The sequence below is a fragment of the Pseudonaja textilis genome, chromosome 5 (assembly GCF_049901715.1).
Source record: "Pseudonaja textilis isolate UNSWEBS1 chromosome 5, rPseTex1.2, whole genome shotgun sequence".
NCBI lineage: Eukaryota > Metazoa > Chordata > Lepidosauria > Squamata > Elapidae > Pseudonaja > Pseudonaja textilis.
The window spans coordinates 33,005,416-33,029,809 of NC_141994.1; the positions used below are offsets into that span (position 1 = coordinate 33,005,416).

Consider the following 24,394-nt stretch of genomic DNA (forward strand, 5'->3'; position numbering starts at 1 on the left):
TCACAATCACAATGAAAATGGCCACTGTCTGCATTTACAACCTTTGTAGGCCTGTAAAGCAAAGGAAATCTGATGTAAAATCAGAAGTATAGTCACTGTTTCACTTAGCAACAGCTTTGCCAGCAATTGTGGTCACTGAATGAGGACTACCTGAACATGTGTTATGATGTTATAATGCAAGATTCATCCCAAGGAGCTAAATTTGTATTATGATATCGTGATACATGCTCTGTCACTTTCTCTCTGTGTCCCCTCAGAGATGCCTATAAAAGGGGACTCTGCTTCTTTGTTTAACAGATGAAAAGGTTGTAATGGGAGGCTTGGCATTCTCCAGAGACAGTTTAGCTGCATGTGAAGCATATGTGCTAGTCGCCCCTTTTCTGCACAGAACAGAGCTATTGAAAAAGGGTGGATTTCCTTTACTTTTTCCTTCTCACATTCCTTTTCCTTATATGAGTAGGACATTTATTTATTATTCTCTTTGATATTGCTGCCCATCTCACACATGTGACTCATTTGCTTGATAATGAGGGATGTTTCCCCTCCTTTGGATGCTTGAGTCCCAAGACAAATGGCTATAATTCTGCCTTTCCCAGTGTGGATATACTGGATATAATGTCTATATCTATAGACATTAGCTATCAAAGTTTCCCAACTACTATGGGAATTACTGGAAACAGTTCTGTGTCAGAAAACATTCTGGAAATTGAAGCATAGTCTTTAAAAGGGTTTTAGATTGGGGAGACTGGCTATATGTTTTGAGAAGACAGATCTTGTCAAGCACTTCTTTACATTTATGGTCTCCCAAAGGCCTTTTCTTCATGCCATATGCTCTGCCATCAGATTGATGGGCTCCTAGGAAAGGATTTATATAAGATGTGCTTGCTTGCTTCCTTATTTATTTACATATATTTCCTACAATAATTTTCCCACTAGCAATGTACAGCACTTTCTAGAGTCATCCAACCTTTACTTGTGCCAAAACAGCAGTATGAAGATAGACACTATATCACATCAATAATGGCTAGGCGGATGGTATGAAAATACTATAAGTCATCAGTGAGGAAATGGTCTGCATTTATATACATTGCTTAGTAGCAATAAATGACTAAAAAAAACCAGACAAATGCAAAATATAATATTAAAGCAGAATGGTCATAAAACTCTAAATGGCAGCATGGAATTGCAGTAAAGAGAGAAAAATAAAACACAGGAACACATAAACCCTGGGAATGCTTCCAGGGAGTTTATCTAAGCCTGTGGCTATGTTGTGATTGGTTGCATAGTTATCAGATAGATATTCCACCTATCACAATGTTATGAGCGAAACAGGAGAAATTGGGAGCATTGTTTTAATGTGTCATATACAAATTAAGCTGTCATAACATGTCAAAGATAGCTCTAAGGAAATGGAAGATTGAGAACAGGAATTGCTAAACTTTTGAGTTTTTAGACACCCTTATATCTCATTATCCAAATGTCTGTTAAACCATTTGCCAATTTGGGCATGCCTAAGAGTATATGCTGGACTTCTTTGCAATGATTTAGCAGTGATATTTCATCTAAGGTCTGAGTGACATAGTGATCTTTCCCCAATCTCCATTTTCAATGCATACTTGGCTTCATGTCCAATTATATTGTCATTTTCTTTTAAAAGGGCTCCAATAAAATTAAACTCGGTATAGGATTATATAGTTGCAGTGTAATGTATGTAAATTTATTCCCAGGCCAATCCATCTGAGTTCAATTGGGCCTTCTCTTACCAAAGAAAGTCATACTTAAACTTAATTTATATGCAATAATATCAATTCCTTAATATCTTTAATACATATGGAGCATTTTCTGATAAATATGTGCAATTGGTACGTGTTATTTATTCATTCATTCTTTCATTCATGGCAGACCAGGCCCACAGATTGAATTCATTATTATTCCCTGGAGTTGGTAAATTTCCAGCACAACCTACATATACCTGCTGTTTTGCAATTTTCTTGTCGCATAAGTTTCCAAGTCAACCTAATTCCAATTGTGTTCTTATTTTACTTGTAATGGGCCAAACTTCACACTTCAAAGCAGGCATCTTCTAATTCTATGTACTCTTCAATTTGATGGTTCCTTTTTCAATTGTGAATCCTTTTTTTCCTTGTCCTCCAACTCCTTTGCAGATTCACTCCACTCCTGAATATTATAAGCAAAGAAATGGAAAGGGGGAATATTTCTTTTTGTTTCAGATAAGAAAAGAGCATGCCTAAAAGCTCATAAAATATTTATTTTATGGACATATATATGAAATAAATAAAGACTAACAAAAGAAGAGGGAGGAAATTTGTATTTTATAAACGGAACTGTTCTCCCCTTTGTATATACTATCACTGCCTAATTAGCATTTAATAAGGATCTCCTAAATACAGTATAAGCTCCTGGATTTGGTTAGGAACACTTAACTAGTTTCAGGTTGGGCTGACCTATTTTTTTCTGATTACCTGCTGTACCAATTTTTCTACATTTAATGTAAGAAAATAGAAAATGTTGAAAAGTATGTACAATTTGGCTTAATTAAGGCACACTAACGAGTAGTGACTTCCCCTATCCCGGGACAGATGATTAGCACTGTTTTTTTAAAGCTTGCTTTAACTGTTTCCACCAGAAGGACAGTATTTTCTTCTCAATGATTACTCTTACAACTCTGTACATTACTCTGATCTGCTGTGAGATTTTCTTTTTCATTGTTCTATTGTCCCTGTGTTCTCTCCTCTACACATTATCCTGTGTATAGTTTGATGTGCAGCAAAACCTTCTATCTTATAAGCTAGACCGTGAATGTAAATTTTATTCTTTATTAAAGTACAGAATAAGATGAAACAGTGATGCAAAGTATGGCCTACAGATTTTGTCTTCAGAAGAACATGTGACAGATAAGGTGGATGTTCTGGATGTTTCTGTTACCTCAGAATACTACAAAACGGAATCTGACTTCTCAGGATGTAAAGGTCCTCAATAGGGTGACAAATGCTACCCAAACCAATGTTCTAAACAGTGAAAGTTTTGCCCCCAGCCACTAGATGGGGCTCAACACCCGCCAGATAACAATAGTATATATATATAAAGCTAAATGTGTGGTTAGGTTTCTAAGAGAACTAAAATGGAACGTGATTAAACATATATGGGAAACTATTGGTGAATATAGTTGAATATGTCTCTGGGAGCTAAAATTAATTTTAATAATCTCAGAGGAATGATCAGTATCATTCCATAAAAGGAGAAAAGGAGCTAAAGAAGGCAGGAGTACATAACAAAGGAAATGTAATTGTCAACTATTCCAAGAAAGAAGAAAAATGTCAGCAGAAGAAGCCAATATGGCTGCACAAAAAGCTTAGTGAATATCTAAAACCCAAAAAGAATAGAAATGGTCAGAGAGGCTTCACCAAGGAAGAGTGCAAACATGAATCAGGAAAGCTCATAATTAGATGGTGAAGCTATGCTCAAATGGCAAAATGACATACTGTGGCTTAATACTGTATATTCCAATGCAGGTTGTTCTATCAGCTAACTAGGGAGAGAAGGATGAAGGGACAGACTGAAGCTTGAGATAGAAAGATGGCCAAAGAGTATCTGTTGAGTGCAGGGCCAAATGAATGTCATCTTGGGGAATGAAGGAAATTGCCAGTGTAGCTGAACCTTAATATCTTCAATTGGAAAAATTGGGAAAGCTGGCAAAGTACTAGATGATTGTCAGATGTTGTTTCTACATTTTCTGCGTGGGATCCTACTATATGTTTTTCTCTTATTCATGACCTAGCAAGCCTTTTTTCCAGAGACAACGCTGTTAAATTATTACAAGGAACTAATTACCATATTCTTTTGAAAGAGTAGAAATTATTTGTTTAGCTTTTAAACTTGTATTGTGCTGATTGTGTATTAATATTTTTCTGTAAGTTTTAACATGTTCAATCTATGGAGCTCTCTTTTTACTGTGTTTACTATAATGTGTACATTTTATGTGTTATGTTGATTATATTTTAATAATTCTTTTACAATTTTATTAAGCACTAGATAGCTAAATTTCTGCACAGGATTTATACATTTAGCATAACCCGGGATCCAAATTATCACATTAAAGCAAAATTCAGACATAAAATATGAACAATGTCATTGTTTCTAAATTGCTCACCAAAAGATATATGGGGATGGAAAACCCCACTCATCTTTTAAAAATTCCCAGCTAACAGTGGACATTTCAGAGTAATGAATTGTTAGATTGATTTAGCAGACAATGTTTGTCAACATTACAACACTTTCTATGTTTTTTTATATATTATGGCTCCCTTTTTGCTAATCATAATGCAATAATTCTGGAGGTGATCTAGAGAAGATAGAAGCAGCATAATCACAATCACTTTTGGTCATTAAATAATACAATATGTAGGGGTAGGAATGTTTGTACTATCTTAGTTTTCCACCCAGGCTTTCTATCCATTGCTCATGATTTTCTTATGATATGTTACCAACATTCCCGTCCCCACTCCCAGCAATACTTTGCTAAGGAGATTATGTTGTTTAGCAAAAGAAAGATATGAAAGGCTGAGTGGGATAGGGATCAGAAATAGAAAGCTACTTGTATTTAATGAAAATTTTCATAATTTTGTGGAATTGGAAGAAATCAATAAGTATGTGAGCATTGAATATTACATTTTGACAGAATTGGTGAAAAGCATGGATTCGACTGAAAAACACTAACTCCTTTTGAAATAGCTATTTGGGGAATTGGTAGGGATATTGACAATTTAGAAAATGTAGTTGAACAAACCAATTTTCTCAGTGTTTATTTGTTCTTTATTCTTTGTTTTAGTGGCCAACCAATTCCTAGAGTAGATTATACACCTGAAGAAATAAAAACTTGGGGTGTGGTATTCAGGGAGCTTTCAAAACTCTATCCTACTCATGCTTGTCGAGAGTATTTGAAAAATTTCCCATTACTGACAAAGTACTGTGGCTATAGAGATGATAATGTCCCACAATTGGAGGATGTCTCTATGTTTCTCAAAGGTAAGCATCAAGCTTGGTTTCCAGGTAAGGAAAGTACTATAAAAGCAGTGATACAAAATATGTTAAAATCTAATATTTTTCTCTCTCCTGATAAGTCTGTTTGGTAATTTAGCCTTAGAACAATTCCATTGCATCCTTCCAATATTTATAACCCTCCAAATCTCTTACAAATAGTTTGAAACAGATTTTTATTAGATTCCTCTTTGCTGCTCAAAACATTGTATGTGGATTGTCTTATCTATCTTTAGATAAAGAACACCATGAACCAACCTGTCTTCCTACTTTGCATGTATCAGATTACTTATATATACTTTGAACATTCACATATATTGTACACAAGAGATTGTTATGAGTGGAAGATACATGGGAAAAGCTGTAAAATATAAATATATTTCTTGAATCTTTCTGGAAAAGCTCCACTCATTGAGAGAACAGCTGACTTTTGTATTTGAAATCTTCTATGACTTGTGAAGCTGAAACGACATCCGTGCCAAAGATATTGTAGCAGGAATTTTAACCAATGGCTATGACCATAGTGGCATGTGTTGAATTTAAGGACTGGGAGAATAAAGAAGATATGTTGTAAGCCATCTATATTTAAAAAAAAAACAGGAATGGGAAAAAAAGCAACTGCAATGGGCTGGGGAAGAGAAGTTCATTGTGGTGCTGTGGCCTGGAGAAAGTGTGGACTGTGGGATCTGGAGGGCAGAGACTACAGGACTGTTCTGGAAGCATTTTTTTTTTTTTTTGGACTGATACTTCATGTGCTGCAGTCAGCAAGAGTTGCTGAAACTCAGATGAAACCTAGGCTTAGATAAAGCAAATTACAAACTTACTACTTTCCTCTTTTAGTTCTGGTTGCTTTGACAGCTCATGAACACTTTATTGCCCCATGGCTTTGATAACTCTTCTTTTCTTTCTAGAGAGAAAAAAAGTTATTTGTGGACCCTTTTGTGGTGATCCTGAGAGATGGTATTTTTGATGACATATAAAATGTAATGATGGGGTTAGGTGGGAAATGAACTCTCTGTTGATATTAAAAATACAGGAAAAGTACAACAAAGTACTCTGATAATAAAAAAAAATCAGAAGAACATTATTTCAATTGAAAATAAAGATATATATAGTATTTAGTTTGAAAAGCTAACTCTGCCTCCTTTCTTTATTGTACCTTTATAGCTGTCAGAGTTTAACATTAACTGGCTTGCGTCCTTTGAGTCTTGAGAGGCATATCTTTCAATGGTGCCTTTTGTCTAATTCTTTGTGTCCCTGAAAGATTCCTTTCCCCCCTTTTTTCTCAATACAATATGGGGCATTAGAAGGCCCCACAGTATTCAGTCAGCCAAAGACATCAGTGAAAATTGCAGGGGAGATTGGGTGGGTGGGGAAAATAAAGCTAGGTGTCTTTGTAAAAAAGAATTTATTAATGAAATAACAAAATACCTGAAAAGGAGTCAGCTTCAAATCACAGGAAGTTTAGAGTGACCCAAGAAAGAGAATTTTCCTAAAGAAAGTGGCAGGAAATGAGATTTTATATTTGATGCACTTGGAAAGAAAAAGGTTACTTAGAAGTTTCTGGTGAGAGGAAAATAACCAACAGGACCACCAATATCTAAGGATAAGACAGTCACTTCAGACAGTATATGTTAGGAGGCTGTAACTATTTCTTGTAATAGACCATGTGTTACATGGGTGTTTTTTTTTTTTCATCCTCTAGGCTTTCCAGCTGCTTTCAGAGATGGTGGAGACTTACTGGCAATTTTCTTTTGAAAAAACATTCAGCCCAGTCAGTTCTTGTTCATGAAATAGGAAGAAATCCAATTGTTTTTTTGTTTCAGGCAGCAAAACATCATAGCCATTCCAGACAACTACATTTTAACTTAAATATAGTTTTTGGACCATCAATCACAGTTCTAAAATATTGTACGGAGCCTGTTATATCTCAATAAAGATTTTTTTAAAAAATTATTTCAAAGGAAAATTTAATAGTTGCTGCTCCACATCTAGAGGATTTTACATATATTTGTATTTTACATGCCGGTAGTGTGTATGATGGAAACAATAGAAAACCGCAGAACAGTAGAAAAAATAAAATCTTATAAATTGTGGAAGGTTTCATAATATGTACAAAGGATGCTCTTAATAATAATATGACTATTTTTGGGATGAGGTTAAAATCGACCATGTCAGAGGATTTAACTCCTGCCCCTTAAAAAAGTGTGTTCAGAACAGATTCAAATTGTATGCCTCTCATAAGGCAAATTGTATCTCCAAGATTCCAGGAAATCGATTATTTAAATTTGTGGGAATTAGGTACACATCTAGAGATTACTCATGTTGGATAAATTTTGCTTAAAATGAACAGCTCTAGATAGATTTTTAGAATTATATAATTATGGAGTTAGAAAGACCATTTAGCCAATGAAATGTATTGCCCTGTTCACCATAGGAATTCAAATTAAGACGTCTACAAAAGATGGTATCCAATTTCTACTTGAACAAATCCAGTGAAGGACAGCCCATTGATATTCTTGGTAACTGATTTCATTGTCAAACCTCTCTTACTATTAGGAAATTTTTCTACCATTCAATTGGAATCTACTAAATCAGTGATGGCGAACCTTTTTGGTGTGGTGTGCCAAAAGTGTGCACATGTGTTAGCATGCGCGTGCCAGCACCCACAATGCAATGCACCCTCCACCCTGCGCCTGCACATGTAACATCCCCCCTTACCTTCACTGTGCATGTGCGTGCCTCCCAGCTGATTTTTGGCCTGTTTGAGGCCTTTTTTGGCCTCCCTGAGGCTCAAGGGAAGCCTCCGCAGCCTCAGGAAATACCGGAAGTGATGAAACAGGCCCATTTTTTGGCCTCCAAAGGGTGCAGAGGCTTCCCTCAAGTCCCTGGGGCGGGGGGGAAATGGCCTTCCCTGATTTCCAGCAGCCCTCCAGAGGCTGAAAACAGGCACTTCCAGAATTTCTGGAAGGCCCCTTTTTTGGCCTCCCGAGGCTGCAGAGGCTTTCCTTCAGCCTCAGGGAAGCTGAAAAAGGCCTCAAATGGGTCAAAAATCATCTGGGAGGTGCATGCATGTGCAATGCAGGTAAGCTTGGCTGGGGCTTGTGTGCCACCTGTGGCACGTGTGCTATAGATTCACCATCACGGTACTAAATTAAAGCTATTATTTTATGTGCCACACAAACAATGACCTATATGATAATCTTATAATTTGTAAGCTACCCAGAGTCACCTTTTAGGGGTGATAAGTAGCAAAGAAATTTAATAAACAAACAAACAAATAAACTATGTCTTACAAATTGCTGTGATATCCCATTAAGCTTTCTCTTCTGGTCCCGATTTCTTTAATTTTTCATCTTAGTTAGTTGATAGTTCCTGATCATCTTCATTGCTCTTCTGTTCCAACTCATTTTAAAATACATATTCTAAAACTGGACACAACTCTTAAAATGTGACCTGAGCAATACAGATTAAGGTGGAATAATGATTTCCCATAGTTGGAAATACTATTTCTGTAGATACACCCTGAAACTGAATTTGACTTTCTTTAGACCTATCACACTGCTGAATCATATTCAGTTTGTAATTAACTACTATTCCAAGATCTTTTTCACAAGTATTATTATCATCCTCTATTGTGCATTGGATTTCTGTTTCCTAAATGAAAACCTTTTATTTCTGTCTTCTAAATTTCATTCTATTGCTTTGAAACCATTTTTAATCTCCTATCAAGATAATCTCTTAGGGTATTAAAAATCCAATCAAATTTTGACATCTGCACATTTGATAAGCTTTACTAAATGCTTGCTAATTACAATGTCATGGGGTGCTTTGTCAAATACTTTGCAGAAATCGTTCTCATAATCAATTAAAGAAGCTACCTAGTCAAAAGAATAAGATAAGGTTATGGCAAGGTTTGTTCTTGCCAAACTCATACCCACTTCTGCTAATTGTTTTCAAGGTGTTTAAATTGTCTTTAAGGAACTTACAGATTGATTTCTTTATGAACTGCCCTAGAAATTTTCCAGCATTGATGTCAGGCTGATTGATCTGTAATTTGCTGAACCTGTCCTTTTCTTTCTTTTGAATATATAGAAAAGCATTAATTTTTTAAATACAATTTTATACAGCAACCTGAAATGTTACGTAAATGATGAGATGTGCATAATGATAATGTTTTGCAAAATTTCTCCTTTATGTACTTATATTCAATGTCATGATGCAAGTACAAAATGAGCAGAATTTATATCACAATACTAAAACACCATTCATCATTTCATACCAGTTAACTGTTGTCCAGGATTTCATAATGATGATACACAAGACTTTCAGCAAATTCCTATGATGCAATACATCAGGACTAGGTTATCTAAACACTAAATGGTAAAGTGGTATTAACAAATGTTTCTATTAGTCTTGGGTATGATATTGGACTAAAAAATCTCCAAAGTCCCTCCAGTCTATGATTCAACCTTCAGTCCTGCTCATTCTTTATAATTTTTTTTTATTTTTTTTGCTGGAGAAGCTAGAACTAAAATTGGACTTGAGTTGTTTGCTATTTTTTTCTTACTTGTTTTTAGACCAGTTTGGCATATTATTGAATAGTTGGTATACTAATTTCTTTTTATTTTGAGCATAACTAAAGAAAGTATGTTGTTTTTGGTAATATCCTTCAGTAATCTCAGTTATTCTAAACTTTAATTTTCACCAACGTTTTTGTATAGCCATATTGGCTTCTGCTATCTTCCATTTTGTCCTAATTGGAATTGCTTGCAGTTATGCTTCTAATTCTCTTCCCTTATGAATTCCATCTTGAACTCATTAGTTTGTCCTTCCATGGAATCCTACGTTTCATTCCTTTGAGTTTATTAAATCCTCATGTTTGAAGCCCAAGTTTTGATTAACTCAGTTTTAGTGTCCCTATTGATCAAAGCATTAGCTGATCCTCTTATGCCTTTCTTTATTCTCCACCTGATAAGGACATAGCTGGCAGCATGGTAAAACAGCTTAAAAGATCTAGGCTTATAAAATTTGACTCCCAATAAATGTTGGAATAATTAAAGTTTCTTAAACTTCATGTGTCTTTGAAAAATCTGCAGTTTCATTTGGGAAGGTATTATCACATCATCTCTTTAGTTGGGTGGGCAATAGTAGACATCAACAACATGTTTATTTTTATTTCTTCATTCACTTACTTAATTTAGATCTAGCATTCAAAAATTCATTGATCTGGAAATCTGAGCAGAGGTGGACATGTTTAATATACTTTCCTTTTCTTGCCTGTGTTCCTTTGGAACAAATGGTACCACAACTGGCATTGCTATCTTCCCATCCTGGGAGTCCCCTGCCCCATGTCTCTGTTATAGTGTGAAACTCGAAAAATTAGAATATTGTGCAAAAGTTCATTTATTTCAGTAATACAACTTAAAAGATGAAACTAATATATGAGATAGATTCATTACATGCAAAGCAAGATAGTTCAAGCCGTGATGTGTCATAATTGAGATGATTATGGCTTTCAGCTCATGAAAACCCCAAATCCACAATCTCAGAAAATTAGAATATTGTGGAAAGGTTGTAGGCTCAAAGTGTCCCGCTCTAATCAGCTAATTAAGCCATAACACCTGCAAAGGGTACCTGAGCCTCTCAGTCTGGTTCAGTAGGAATCACAATCATGGGAAAGACTGCTGATCTGACAGTTGTGCAGAAAACCATCACTGACACCCTCCATAAGGAGGGAAAGCCTCAAAAGGTAATTGCAAAAGAAGTTGGATGTTCCTAAAGTGCTGTATCAAAGCACATTAATAGAAAGTTACGTGGAAGGGAAAAGTGTGGAAGAAAAAGGTGCACAAGCAGCAGGAAAATGGCACCTGCCCACACTGCCAAAAGCACCAAAACCTGGTTCAATGACCATGGGATTACTGTGCTTGATTGGCCAGCAAACTTGCCAGACCTGAACCCCATAGAGAATCTATGGGGCATTGCCAAGAGAAAGATGAGAGACATGAGACCGAACAATGCAGAAGAGCTGAAGGCTGCTATTGAAGCATCCTGGTCTTCCATAACATCTCAGCAGTGCCACAGGCTGATAGCTTCCATTCCACGCCACATTGAAACAGTAATTGCTGCAAAAGGGGCCCAAACCAAATACTGAGTTCATATGCAAGCTTATACTTTTCAGAGGTCCGATATTGTTCTATGTACAATCCTTGTTTTATTGATTGCATGTAATATTCTAATTTTCTGAGATTGTGGATTTGGGGTTTTCATGAGCTGTAAGCCATAATCATCACAATTTTGACAAATCATGGCTTGAACTATCTTGCTTTACATGTAATGAGTTTATCTCATATATTAGTTTCACCTTTTAAGTTGTATTACTGAAATAAATGAACTTTTGCACAATATTCTAATTTTTCGAGTTTCACCTGTAGTTGCTCTTCTGTGCTAAGTTTAAGTTCATTTTGTTTCTTTCCTTTCCTTTATGCCAGGGACCCTCATGGTGTCTCTACCTACTAAATAAGCTACATGAGCTAAATAACTCTGTTTTGTAAATATTATTCTTTACTACTCAAAGATAAGTCCCATCTCTCTGTTGGATAGCAGCCTATGTAGTATATCATGGTGCTAATAAGGAACAATTATTTTAAAAGAAATCTAGCAATAGTTACTATTATCAATCAATTAGAATATGGAAACATACATAATGAAATAGAGTAATGTTGATTTGTTTTCCACTTCAGAAAGGTCTGGTTTCACAGTCAGACCAGTGGCTGGATATTTGTCCCCTCGTGATTTCTTAGCTGGTCTGGCCTATCGAGTTTTCCATTGTACCCAGTATATACGCCATGGTTCGGATCCCCTTTATACTCCAGAACCGTGAGTATCATTTGTAATAAGCCATTACTGCAATTAGGGCTTACCTTTCCTCATACAACCTGAGGTGGCACACAGGTCCACAACATCTCCTCTACCTTCATAATAATTTGGCAAAAGTAGGTTCAACTGAGAAAGAGTGACTGGCTTAATGTTTTCAGTAAGGATTTCATTCTATGACTTTTCAGTCTTACTTCAATACTCTGGCTTAGTTTTTCCAGAGTCACTGAAAGTCGGGTGGCATAGTAATAGTAATAGTAATAGTAATAGTAATAATAATAATAATAATAATAATAATAATAATAATAATAATAATAATAATAATGTTAATAGATGGTGATATGATAATTGGCAATAATTACAATAATGCTAGTTATAGTTAGTTATGTTTCAATAATTACAATTACTAGGATAATTAAGATAATGGCATAAACCAGCAGTGGTAGTCCGAGGGATTATTGATACACTGAATGCCATACCAAAACATCTTGGGGCACTTAGCAAATCTCCACAATATTTGCCAGTTTGTTAGTGGGGGACTGAAGAGACCCAGGTTAAAGTCACCACTCAGCTATAGAATTAAATGAGTCATTTGGGGCAATTTACTAATTTTCAGCTGAAAATAGTTTATGAGATTAAAACTGAGGAAAGACATTCTGTCCAGTGCCTTGATTCCTGAGGAAAAGCAGGATAAAAATTCAATTACAAACTCAATAAGTAATAAACTTTAGGGAGAATAAAGCAACCTCCAATTACTGGGTATTTTTAACATCACTCAGAAAATAGCAATAAAAATAACATCTTTTATCAGCAGTTTGCATTTTGAACCATGGGATGTTTAAATGTTCTTTTTAGTGGTTTTTCTTGTATGGAACAAGAAAGTGGACAATTCCACTTGAATTAGGAGAAAGAATTTAAGCTTCTCCACCATATCTTGCCTCAGGAGGTGAGTTTCTGCTCATATGGAATAGTTATTTCTGCCAGGGCCAGTTTTATTTTACTTTGTATTTATTCTTAGAAACTTTTCTCCTTCATATACTTCAGAAGTCCAAAAAGGGTGACCAAACAACATCTTTTTTTTGTGATTGTCAGACATCCCCCATCATTTTGGGGATTTAAAAAAATAAATTAGGTCTTGTAGTTTTGTCTCTGTTATAGGAAGGTTGGAGGAGCACAAAAGTATACTTCTGCCTCTGCATTCCATCCCTAAAAACCCTGGAAACCCACTCCTCCATTTAATGCCCACTTTTGGGCATGCCATGCAAAATAAGAAGCAACCAGATACAATTGAATATTCTTTGTTTTCTTATTATTCTTTATTGAAAGACAATCCAAATTATGGGTCATTGATACTCTTTGAGCTTGATTGTTTTCTTGCAGACATTTTGTTATCCAACTAGGTAACATCATCAGTGCTGACAGCTAGCATTGATAACATTACCTAGTTGGGTAATGAAACAACTACAAATAAACAACCAAGCTCAGAGAGCATCAAAGACCCCATAGTTCAATCCTCAACTACAAATATTCTCTTCTCTTGGCAATAATATAAATGGGGCTGCAATTCTAATATTTTTTCCCCATGACATTAAGTCCCATTGATTAAATGAAACTTCTTCAGAGTAAACATTGCACTGGATTGCACTGGAAATGCATTTCTTACTTTATTATATATCTTTCTTGCTAGGAGACATCATCCAAATGTTTTGTCATCCAAAGCAATTATCCTTTGCTGGTGCTGATACAATAAAGGTGTTTTTTTTTTAATGAATTCATAAGAACATGAGACATCCAAAGGTGTCATGTACCATAAGGGCAAAAAGTTGAATAAGCACTAAATGGCAACGTTGGGGGTCTCTTGAATTTCTTTGCTGCTATCTAGAAATATATTTTTATTGAAAGTTCTAACAATAATAAGAACTGATACAAAACTCAAATAGATGAAAAGGAAAGACAAAGGGAGAAGAAAAAAGAGAAAATGCTAAAAGTGTAGTTCTAAAAAGTAAAAGGAAAAAAAAATTCTCCTTTTTTTCCCTGCCAGATCAATTTTTTTCAGCAATAGATTCAGTTTAGCCTTTAGCATTTAGGATTATTGTGCTTCAGTAGTGCTGATTTGTGTATACATGTTTGATAGTTTCCCAGGGCAGTATTTACAATGAGATAAGTGATATAGGATTGAACTGCAGGGCAAAGTTCTGGATTCTACAGCCAAATGATTTTGGAAAGACAGACAATTGGGGACAATGACAAAAGGAGACCATGATATAAATACCATGCATATTTAACAAAGTACACCAAATCTAATACTTTTAGCATAGGCCTGCATAGTGCATATTGAATTAAAGATACTGTTGTTTTAAATTATAATAAAACTATGCTAATTCTGAAACAGATGTTATAGTACAGGATTATAGAGATATTTTTTCTTTTATCATGACAATATCATGATTTATGTGCACTTAAAATATGGTACTCCATAAACTCAAAAAAATATCTGTCTTGCTCCTGGGTGACTAAAATGAAATTGCTGCTCTGCTGCTGGGGAATTAGTAAGCAGACACTTTCTGCTTATTAAGAAGTTGTATTAATTCATTTGTGAGTAATCTGGAAACAGGCTAGACCATCAGCAATGATGGATCTGGCCACATCCAGAAATGCATTGCATCATTAGAAGTGAGAGATGGGATAACATTCAGAAATAGCAGAACCAAAATGCATTTAACAGACCAAGCAAATAAAGCTCTCACAAGTAAACATAATTTAAGAGTAACTAGTGAAACCAGTGATAAAATGTTGCACTGAATAGCTGTCATTTAGGGCATTCTACTTTATTTCACTCTTGTTGTCAGGTTTCTGGACTTCCTGCCTATAGTCACTTAGCTTGGCTTTTTTTTTACATGACATTTCATTTTCAGGAGCAAGGATTCGTTGTCACTCTTTTGCTTGGCAATGCAAGAACTAAAGCGCTGCAAAACTCTTGAGGGTCATGAATTCTGCTGCTCAGATCAATACTGCTCCTGAAAAGAAAATGTATCAGGATATCAAGTCTTGAAATCAATGAAGGCAATTCCATTTCTTTTCAAGAGTGTTCATTCACACACTTCCTTTAGGATAGGTGTGGACCAATATGTTGAACATACTGACTGGGAATCCTAATTATAAATTACCCAGAGTCATATATTCAATATAGATGAATAAATAGAAATCAGCCAGCCAACCAACCAACACACTCACCCACCTACCTACATTTTTTTGGAGAGGAAAACTGGTTTTTAAAGATTTTCTTCCTTCTTTATTATTTTTATAAATAACTTAAGATGGCAATCATACCTAGTACTCTTTCCTCCTCCTATTTTTTCCCACAACAGAAACCTTGTAAGATGAGTTGGGCTGAGAGAGTAGCCAGCCCAAAGTCATACCAGCTAGCGTAGGGTGGAACCAAAAAGTCAGTCTCTTGGTTTATAGCCAGGTACCTTAATCATTAGACCAAACTGGCTCTCTTAGAGGAAGCCTCATTAGTGAAAAGAAAGGGATGTTGTAAAGCTAAACTAAATGTATGTACTTGAATCATGAGTTTAAATTATGTTTATTTAGTAACGAGACAAGCTGATTCCCAAAAGTGGAGTCTTTTATAAAAAACACAAGGTGGCAGTTCAGAACCAAAAATGAATGCTAAATCTGTAAGATTTAAACTTAATCATAAGCCTCCTCACACTGATTCTATATTGTAAAACAATAAAAAAAGAAAACCATTTGGGAAAACAGGCTTCTTAACTCCTCTATTTTCATATTCACACATAGTTACTTAATTGTTCTGATCCTTATATACACATCTGTGATCTAATGAACAAAAATGGATAGGTTGGTATGAATAACTCATTGTCTTGACTGAGGGGAGGTTGTCAGAAACATAATGGGGAACTAAATATAATACTCAAAAAAATACGGATGAGTGTAGAAATGAATACATCAGCCGCAACATATAATACCAACACTATTTTTGCTTGTGCAAAGAGACAATGGGAGCTTTTCAAAAAGCTATGAACAGAAAGAAGGATTAAAAAAAATTAAATAGAAGCATTTATTTCCATGAAAACTAGTTGGTATTTTATGTCTTTTAGACCCAGTTCATATTTTTTGTCAAAAATTAAACAATATAAGAGAGAGACGAAAAATAAAGAAATAAATGTGCTGTGTTACTGCTTCAGACAAAAGATTCAACCTTTGAAGCAACCTTTAATGATAGTCTTCCATTTTGAAAAAGAACATACTTAATAATTTGGGAATTATTGCAGTGCTCTATGTGAGTTTATATCACAATATTTTCAGACATGCACTAACTAACCTTGCATTTTTTTCCTGTGGCAGGGATACATGCCATGAACTCCTGGGACATGTACCTCTGCTTGCTGATCCCAAATTTGCCCAGTTTTCTCAAGAGATTGGCTTGGCCTCTCTGGGAGCATCTGATGAAGATGTCCAAAAGCTTGCCACTGTAAGTCACCATCATTTAAAATGTGAGATTTCCTTTTGTGTGAAGAATCTGCCATTTCTTCTAAATTTACTAAATGTAGGGCTGGGGGAAAGCTAGTCATTTCCATCACCCCCCAAATATAGGCTCTGTTCACACAATGCACTAAACTAAAATGATATTGAAATTAGTTTTCACTAATTTCAATATCATTTGATGAAGGAATACTGAACATGACCATGTGTTTATGTATCCAGCTAATTTTGGATTATTTAACAAGCTATGGTCAAGTAGGCTATTGTTTAGTATGGTGCCTAGATTAGATCATAGAGCCCATTTGTCTCTGGCAATACAAACATGATACCTTTAATGTATGGTCATTTCCCTCCCTCCCTCTCTCTCTCTCCAAGATATCCCAAAAACCCTCCAGAAAGTGCTTTTACTGTTTTCCAGATATGATGGGACTATTAGTCCCAGAATTTCTTTCCATCTATTGTCCATACTCCTTAACAACATAGAGAATTATAGGAATTGTGCATCCAATATGTCTGAAACATACCTGATTGATAGAAAACCATTTTAGGATACAGATTTGAATGGATACAATTCAGGCCCATTGTACTATATTTTTCCAGTTAAGCTTTTGCAAACTGCATTGTCAAGGAAATGTACATAATTTTACATTAGCCTATAGGTTAAATGAAGATGAAAAATAAGGCCTATAACAAGAAAGTACTAATTCTTCAGATTTTAATCATTTTGAGAAAACTAGCATCCAATGCATGATACAGTATATACGTTTGGATCTATTATTGGTGTAACCTGCAATGTCTCTTTCTGAATGTACACTGTCATAGTGTTAGATTTGTGTCATCTTCTATTTTTTCTGTATGGATTAAAAAAATCAATTATTTCAAAAATGATCATTATATTAGCCTTCACTATTTGCTTCTTTTAAAGTACTACTTTCAAATATGTCCAATTAAAACAATTGCTGTCAGATGCTAATTAACTTTCCCCCCAATTTTCCCCCCTTTTATTCAGAAGTTGTTTTCAATTCTCAATCACTTATGTATTAAAAACATAATTCTTTCTTTTATTGCTATTGATTGTGCTATTTTAAGCTAGTGCTGAAAAATGGAAATTAAACCACTGGTCTCTTTGTACAAGTTCACAGGAATGAACTCAGATGCTTTTGCAGAGGTAGTCAGAAAAATCAAGATGGTGCGCATGATGGTGGGATCAAATCCCAATCCCCTTTTAAATATATTTTCTGTGTTGCATGTAGAAATGCAGGCTTTGATTATGCTCAGCTAAGGAGGGTCAGGGCAAAGAATGTGTAAGATGAGGTCAAAACCCCAAAGGTGCTTTTTCAAAAGGCAACTGGGTTTTGTTTTTCTTTGAAAACATTTTGTTTCCCATCCAAGAAGCTTCTTCCGTTCTGGCTGAATAGTGGAGGATGGAAGGATTCATTCCTTGCAGTCGTCTGGTCATTAGCATTCTTTCGGAGAATTGTTGAGGCCACTTGGAGGTTTATCTGTGCCCTTGGGGTCGCCCACGCAAATGGGAGTGAACCTTCTTGGAACTGCTGACAGGACTGTATTGTAAACAGGAGATAATGGAATCGTATTCCACCCCCTCTATTTCTCTTTGATCCACCATTGGTTTGAAAGAGGAGTCAAAAGAGACCATCTACATTAAAGTTGAACAGCCCTCTCTCAACGGAGGGAGTGGGATATGATGATGAGTCTAAAAGTTATGCTAGATTTCTGAGCATGGAGAAAGGGTATGGCTCTGCTGAAATGCACAAGTCATGTTTGTGCTATTGGTTTATGCACTGGATCTGCTCAGGAATATTGTGAAAACTTTGTCAGTGGATTATATGTTTTAATCTTTAATCTGGGAAAACAGAGGCATGCACAGGATTTGATGCCTTCATTAAAATGAGCAGAAAGGGAGCAGAGATGTGAAATACCAGGGAGGATTGTTTTTAAAAGTTTAAAGAATTATCATCACAGAGCTACACAAACATATCAACACTGGAATTTTTTGAAAGATAATAATTTGTAAGCCAGATATGATTACCATAACCAGTAATTTTTGAACAATTAAAACTGGAAATCTATCAGTTACTATCCTGAAGAATTGAGGATACTGTCTTCAATGTAGCTCACTGACCTAGCCTTAATATAAGTGGCTTGGAAATAATTTCCAAATTTAAGCTGGGAAGAATGCATCTGCCAGGAAGCCCAGTATCATTTAGAGAATTTGTGTGAAAATTCTAGAACTGAGCCAAGAGTTCCTGTTCCTAATGCTATACATGTTTTAATTTATATTCTCAAAAGGTTATAGGTAGCTGAAAGAAGAAGGCAACACCTCATCCCCTAACAACATTTCAGAGAAAACAAATGGCTACAGATGCATAGCAAAGTTAACCAGAATAATAAACAGATACTTAGCATTTATATAGTGCTTTAAGGTGCATAAAACGTTTTGCAGGTGTGGTCATTAATTTTTACACTAGACAATATAAGCATGCCAATTCTTAAGGGCTGAAAAAATATTGATTTGTTTAAAGAAAGCAAATGCATCGATGATAGGTGAAGCATTTAAATGAGAATCTTTGCAAGCCTATTCAATTGACACCTTAAAATGTTGGCCACCAAGCAGCCCTTCCATCCTCTCATTCATGCTGGTGACATCGGTGAACTGGTAGTCAGTCATCCATGACATAAAATAGTTGTCTGCATAAAAAAAGTTTCACACATATGCAAAGGTTGGTATGCAGTCTGAAATTCTACAATATCAAAGTTCCAGCTCCTAGAGAGTACACAGTCTCAACCAAGAGCCAAAACAAATCTGGATTCATATGTTTCTTGATATTCCATCCTTCCAGGATTTAATTTTAGCTTGTTCATCTCTTCCATTCATCTCTTATAGTCTATGGATTCTGGTTATTTATTTATTTACTTGATTTATTTGATTTGTCAACTGCTTACAAGATAATAGGTATAAGGACCTCTATCATACTTCCTCTTGGGCTGGGATACAGTTATTAAAAATGAGTATAATAGCCATGGTAGTGCCATGGTAATGAACCATTACCTCCTTCCTTGAAATATTTAGCACTCTTCATGTCCAGCCTTCTGTTGCCTTCTTTGCAATTTGAACAAGCCACGAGGGGCAAGAATCTAGCCCAAAGATGGCTGAATTCATACTATTGAGAAACCTATCCACTTTCTCAAATTCCACAGGTTCAAAAGAATTCCAGATATCTCTACTAGTCCCTCAGTCATCTCATACCATATTGCCACTGGACAGCAAGCTGTGAAAAACACCAGCAGTATGCAAAACCTGTCTAGAATGATAAGCATACTTATCAAATATACTCATATCCAGTTACCTGAAAAGCTGGATATCTAGTCACTAATAATTCTCTCGATAATCATTAACATGCCATTCATCACCCCATCCATCTTTTCTTTTTGTGAGGGATATCCACCTCTCTTTTTTTAAAGAGTGGCATCTGTTGCAGCATCCAAAACCTACTCAGGCAAATTTCCAACAACTAACCCATTCAAGTGGAGCACAGTTCTAAATAAACATGTTGAGGATTGCAGTATTTGTCATCTGATGAATAAGCTGACTCACAGTCATAACTAAAAGAAAAATGTAGAAGGAAAAAGGAGAATAGAGGCATTCTAAACCACAGATTGTGTCATGTTCACAAGACATATTATTGCCATGTGACATGCCAAAGACTGTCATCGTCTGCTGGGTTAAGTCCACATTTTATCTTGTATCCTTTTATTTCTGGAAGCGGCATTTTCTATTTTTCCCCTTAGCCAAAGCGAGGATGGAGAGCATGTCCCTCCTTCTGCTGAATGTACATAATGCTACAAAAATATCAGAAAAAAAAATATTCCCTGCATGGCAAGTATTTATTACTTCTTTATTACTGCAATTTAATTTCATGCCTTCTATCTGAATGCTTTTAAGATGGCCAACAGTATTGCCAGAATAGTTAGTTATAAATAAAATCAATGAACAGTAACATAGTGCTGAAAATAAAACACAATCAGTTGACAAATATGTGGGGAAGGGAAAGCTGAAGCTGTATAGTGGCTTATAGGGTTTTAAATACTTGTGGGAATAGTGGAAAAATTCCTTTGTGACTTTATAGATTAATTCTGTATCAACATCTTGTAATGTTGCTTCACCATTGGCACTTCTGATGGCTATGAAAAAAATAATTGTGCAGCTGTTCATTTGCTTAAACAGTTTGCAGATACGCAGGGGTGTCTTGCATTTTTGACTGCTTGTGATCAAAGCTTTTGTTTGGGTTTGTTTTTTTGCTGCAGCTGTAGACTTAGTTAAAAAAATAGCCTCGGTGCTGAGAGCCAAAAACACCAGACATTCGCATGACTGCAAACTCTGTTCAGCCAAACTGGCCCGACTGTTAGGCAGAGTGAAGTTGCTCTCTAGGCAGCTGATTTTTGTGTCTCATGATTGGGCAGCAAATTGTCCTTTATATTTGTATACTAAATCAACTGTGCAGTCAAGGCTGAACCGCAGAATTGAAGCTCCAGATGATGCGGTCCAGATGGTACCTCAATGACCTAGTGGTGGTCGGGAACAGATGATGGGAAACAGCAAAATGGTAACACATTAGCCAGGTTGATACTGGTTGGTCTGGTATCCTTTCTCTGATAATGTAAGGCTAGTCTGACATGTTCAGAGTTATAAATGCTTTTTTGTTTTGTTTGGAAAAATGTGGTATCTACTTCAAATAGCAAATTAGTGTTCATTCCCAAACATTTATCTACTTGAATTAGTTGGATTGTAGTAATACAGAAGCAGTTGTATAGCATGGAAGAGGGGAAATATTAGTTAAGGATACATCTTCAGGGCATTCAATCCAAGGCATAAAGTAAAGGTTTGCAAACTTATATGGCACTCCCTAAAACAACAAAGCTTTCAGAGTCTTCTAAAATTTATTACAAAATCATGAATTTAAATCTTTCAGAAGGGGAAAACAGTCAAATGAATGACTTTATATGAAGAGTAATTCTAACTAAGTTACGTTTTCACTCTGGCCTCATCCTTATACCCACACCATGTCATTTAAAGACCAGGGACAGAATTTGGCACAGAAAACCTTGAACACCTCTGGTCTAAAATTAGTCAATTATATGATTGTTACTGCTTTAAATACTCATGGGATGTTCTGCCTCAAATCCTGAAATAACTTAGTCAGCCTTGCACTTCAGACTACAAGTGAGTACAACTATTTTTGCCTCAGAAAAATAGGAAGCATAAAGATTCCACCACCCCCTTTTAAATTAAATATTCTATGTTAATAAAATCAAGTGCAGGTAGGCCTCAACTTATGACTGTTAGTTTAATAATGGTTTTAAATTATGATGGCCTTGGAAAAAATTATTTACAACTGGTACTCAAACTGACAAGAATCACATTATCCCCGCAGTCATATGATCATAATTTAGATGCTTGGCAATTGGCTTGCATTTACAACTTTTTGCAGCATCTTGTGATTATATGTTTGTAATTTTTTTTTGCCAGCCAAAAAATGTCCATTGAGGATCTGGATTCATTTAACAATTTGCTTAACGACTGTTGTAAAATTGGGTGAGATCATGTGATGATTTGCTTTGTGACTGCCTCATCTTCAATGGATTCTGATCCCAACTGTGTCATAAATCAAGCACTACCTATATTGCTAACACTCTGGGTTGTAGTCTTATGTAGACATTCCTTCACATAAGTTTCACTGAATTTAGGATTTACTTTTGAGAAAATATTCATAACAAAGCTCTATTTGGACATTCCTTTTAAGAACCCTTGTGGGGAGATGGGACTTCACAATGAAGGTATTAATTTGCAGTTATAAATTAGAAAATAACTTTGTACATCAACTTTAGCTCATTTATTTTGCAGGAGTCAGTGCAACATAATTCTAATCAAGATCCATATTAAAAGAACACCCAACAGTTCAATGAAAGGCTTAGAAAATATCAAAATATCAGTTTGCTTTGGTTTGAATTTCCATCAGCTCTTTGTTGGACAGTTTAAAAGCTCAGGAAAGATTTTGTAACCCTTCAAAATGGCCTACATTAATAAGGATCTTGAAAAGTTGTGTGTGTGTGTGTGTGTGTGTGTGTGTGTGTGTGTTCAACAGAACTGTTTTTAAAGTAATGAAAATGGTATTCAGTCTGAAAACAGATTGCAGAAATGCAGGCAAAATGATTTGATTTTATGACTGTTAAAACTTTGGATAATATTCAGGGGTGGGAGTCAATTTTTTTAACAACCAGTTCTGTGGGTGTGGCTTAGTTTGTGGGCATGGCTTGGTGGTTATGTGATTGGCTGGGTATGGCCAACTCAACATCACTCACATTGAGGCACGCATCTCCTCGCCTGGCTTCTCAAGACTGTGGGGATGCTGCAACAGTTATAAGTGTGAAAAATGGTCATAAGTCACTTTTTTCAGTGCCATTATAACTTTGAATGGTCACTCTACACAAAGTACCAGCAAAGGAGGGGAAAAAAACTCCAGAGACATTCCTGAGACAGGAAGTTTAGTCCTGCCAAGAATGTAATAAGGGTTAACGGAGAGGCAGTTTCTGTAAGCAACACCAGAATGTTTCCTTCCTGCCTTCCTGACAAGATTAGGCCAGTAATTTCTTCTAACAACCAGTTCTTCAAACTGCTTAGAATGTTAACAACCGGTTCTAGAGAATAGGTGCAAACCTGTAGAATCCCACCCCTGATAATGTTCCTTGTTTTTATCTATATATATCTTGTTAATTCCCAACAGATCAAATAGGGTGCTGTTTTCCTTACATAAATTAGGGAGCTATGTAGAGAACAAAACCACCTAGATACAGAAGTTTAGAAATGTATAATGTGCACATTCTGGGTGTTTTGGGGTGATATTTTTTAAAAGGCTCTTATAATGAGCATTAATCAGTATGTCAACTTTCAAGCACAAAAATGTAATTGATTTTGATAGTCAGGCTAATAAAAGAATAATGTGAGCCTGACAAAGCATTTTAATGCTCATTATATCTGCTATGTTCTGGGGGAAAAACATCATCATCATTAAGAAATTGCAGAATTTGCAGTCAAAGTCCTCGGCTCACATTAAATCACTTATACTGAGAATGTGTGATAGGGACAGAATGGTGAGAAAAGGCAAGGGGAAAAGACTGCTTTTAGAAATAGCTTGACAACTATGTAATCTTCAAGAGTAACAGATATAATTAAGAAAGTAAATCAGTCCCAAAGCATTTGTTTTAATGTGTATGTTTATCTAATTTTCTTCTTTAATGATACATATAGCCCATTGAAATTAGACTAAAAAAGAAGTATATATGGGGGGGGGGATACTGACCCGCTTAATTCAACAGGAATGAGTTTCAGCTGTAAGCTGTTTTTAAAAATCTTCACTGATTAAAAGAAGATTTTCTTGGAAAAAAATGTTTTTAACCCACCGCCCAGACAGCCAACAAATAAAGTGTAAGATCACAAATTCTTCAAATGCCATTTACCTCTGGATGACTTTGGGCTGGACAGTTTCTCAGTATAACCTCCCCACAGGGTTATTGTTGTTAAGAAAAATTAGAGGAGTGAGTATTATGTGTATCAGTGGTTCTCAACCTTTCCTTCACCACAGACCCCCCCTTTAAATACTTTTTGTGGCCATGGACCCCCAAGACTTAACTCAAGATTTAAATCATAACATTTCTTCAAGCTTTGCGGACCTCCTGTGATGACATTGCAGATCCCCAGGAGTCCATGGACCACAGGTTGAGAACTACTGATGTATACTGTTCGGAGTTTCTGGAGGAAAGGCAATATATAATTTTAATCAAAAATAAAATAAACTGATGGTAAAGCATACTATTGTCCCAATTCCAACATTTGGAATTTGACAAATGTTACTAAGGTCAGAGATGTGGGCAGGCG

General features: G+C 35.7%; 1 protein-coding gene across 1 annotated transcript in view; it reads left to right on the forward strand.

The window, feature by feature from the left end:
• TPH2 (tryptophan hydroxylase 2) overlaps positions 1 to 24,394 on the forward strand; it is a 79,248-nt gene that overhangs the window by 12,305 nt on the left and 42,549 nt on the right. Inside the window, exons 6-8 of the mRNA XM_087934457.1 lie at positions 4,850 to 5,046; positions 11,802 to 11,937; positions 16,303 to 16,429. Coding sequence (XP_087790583.1) covers positions 4,850 to 5,046; positions 11,802 to 11,937; positions 16,303 to 16,429 — 460 coding nt within the window. The remainder of the gene's footprint in view (positions 1 to 4,849; positions 5,047 to 11,801; positions 11,938 to 16,302; positions 16,430 to 24,394) is intronic.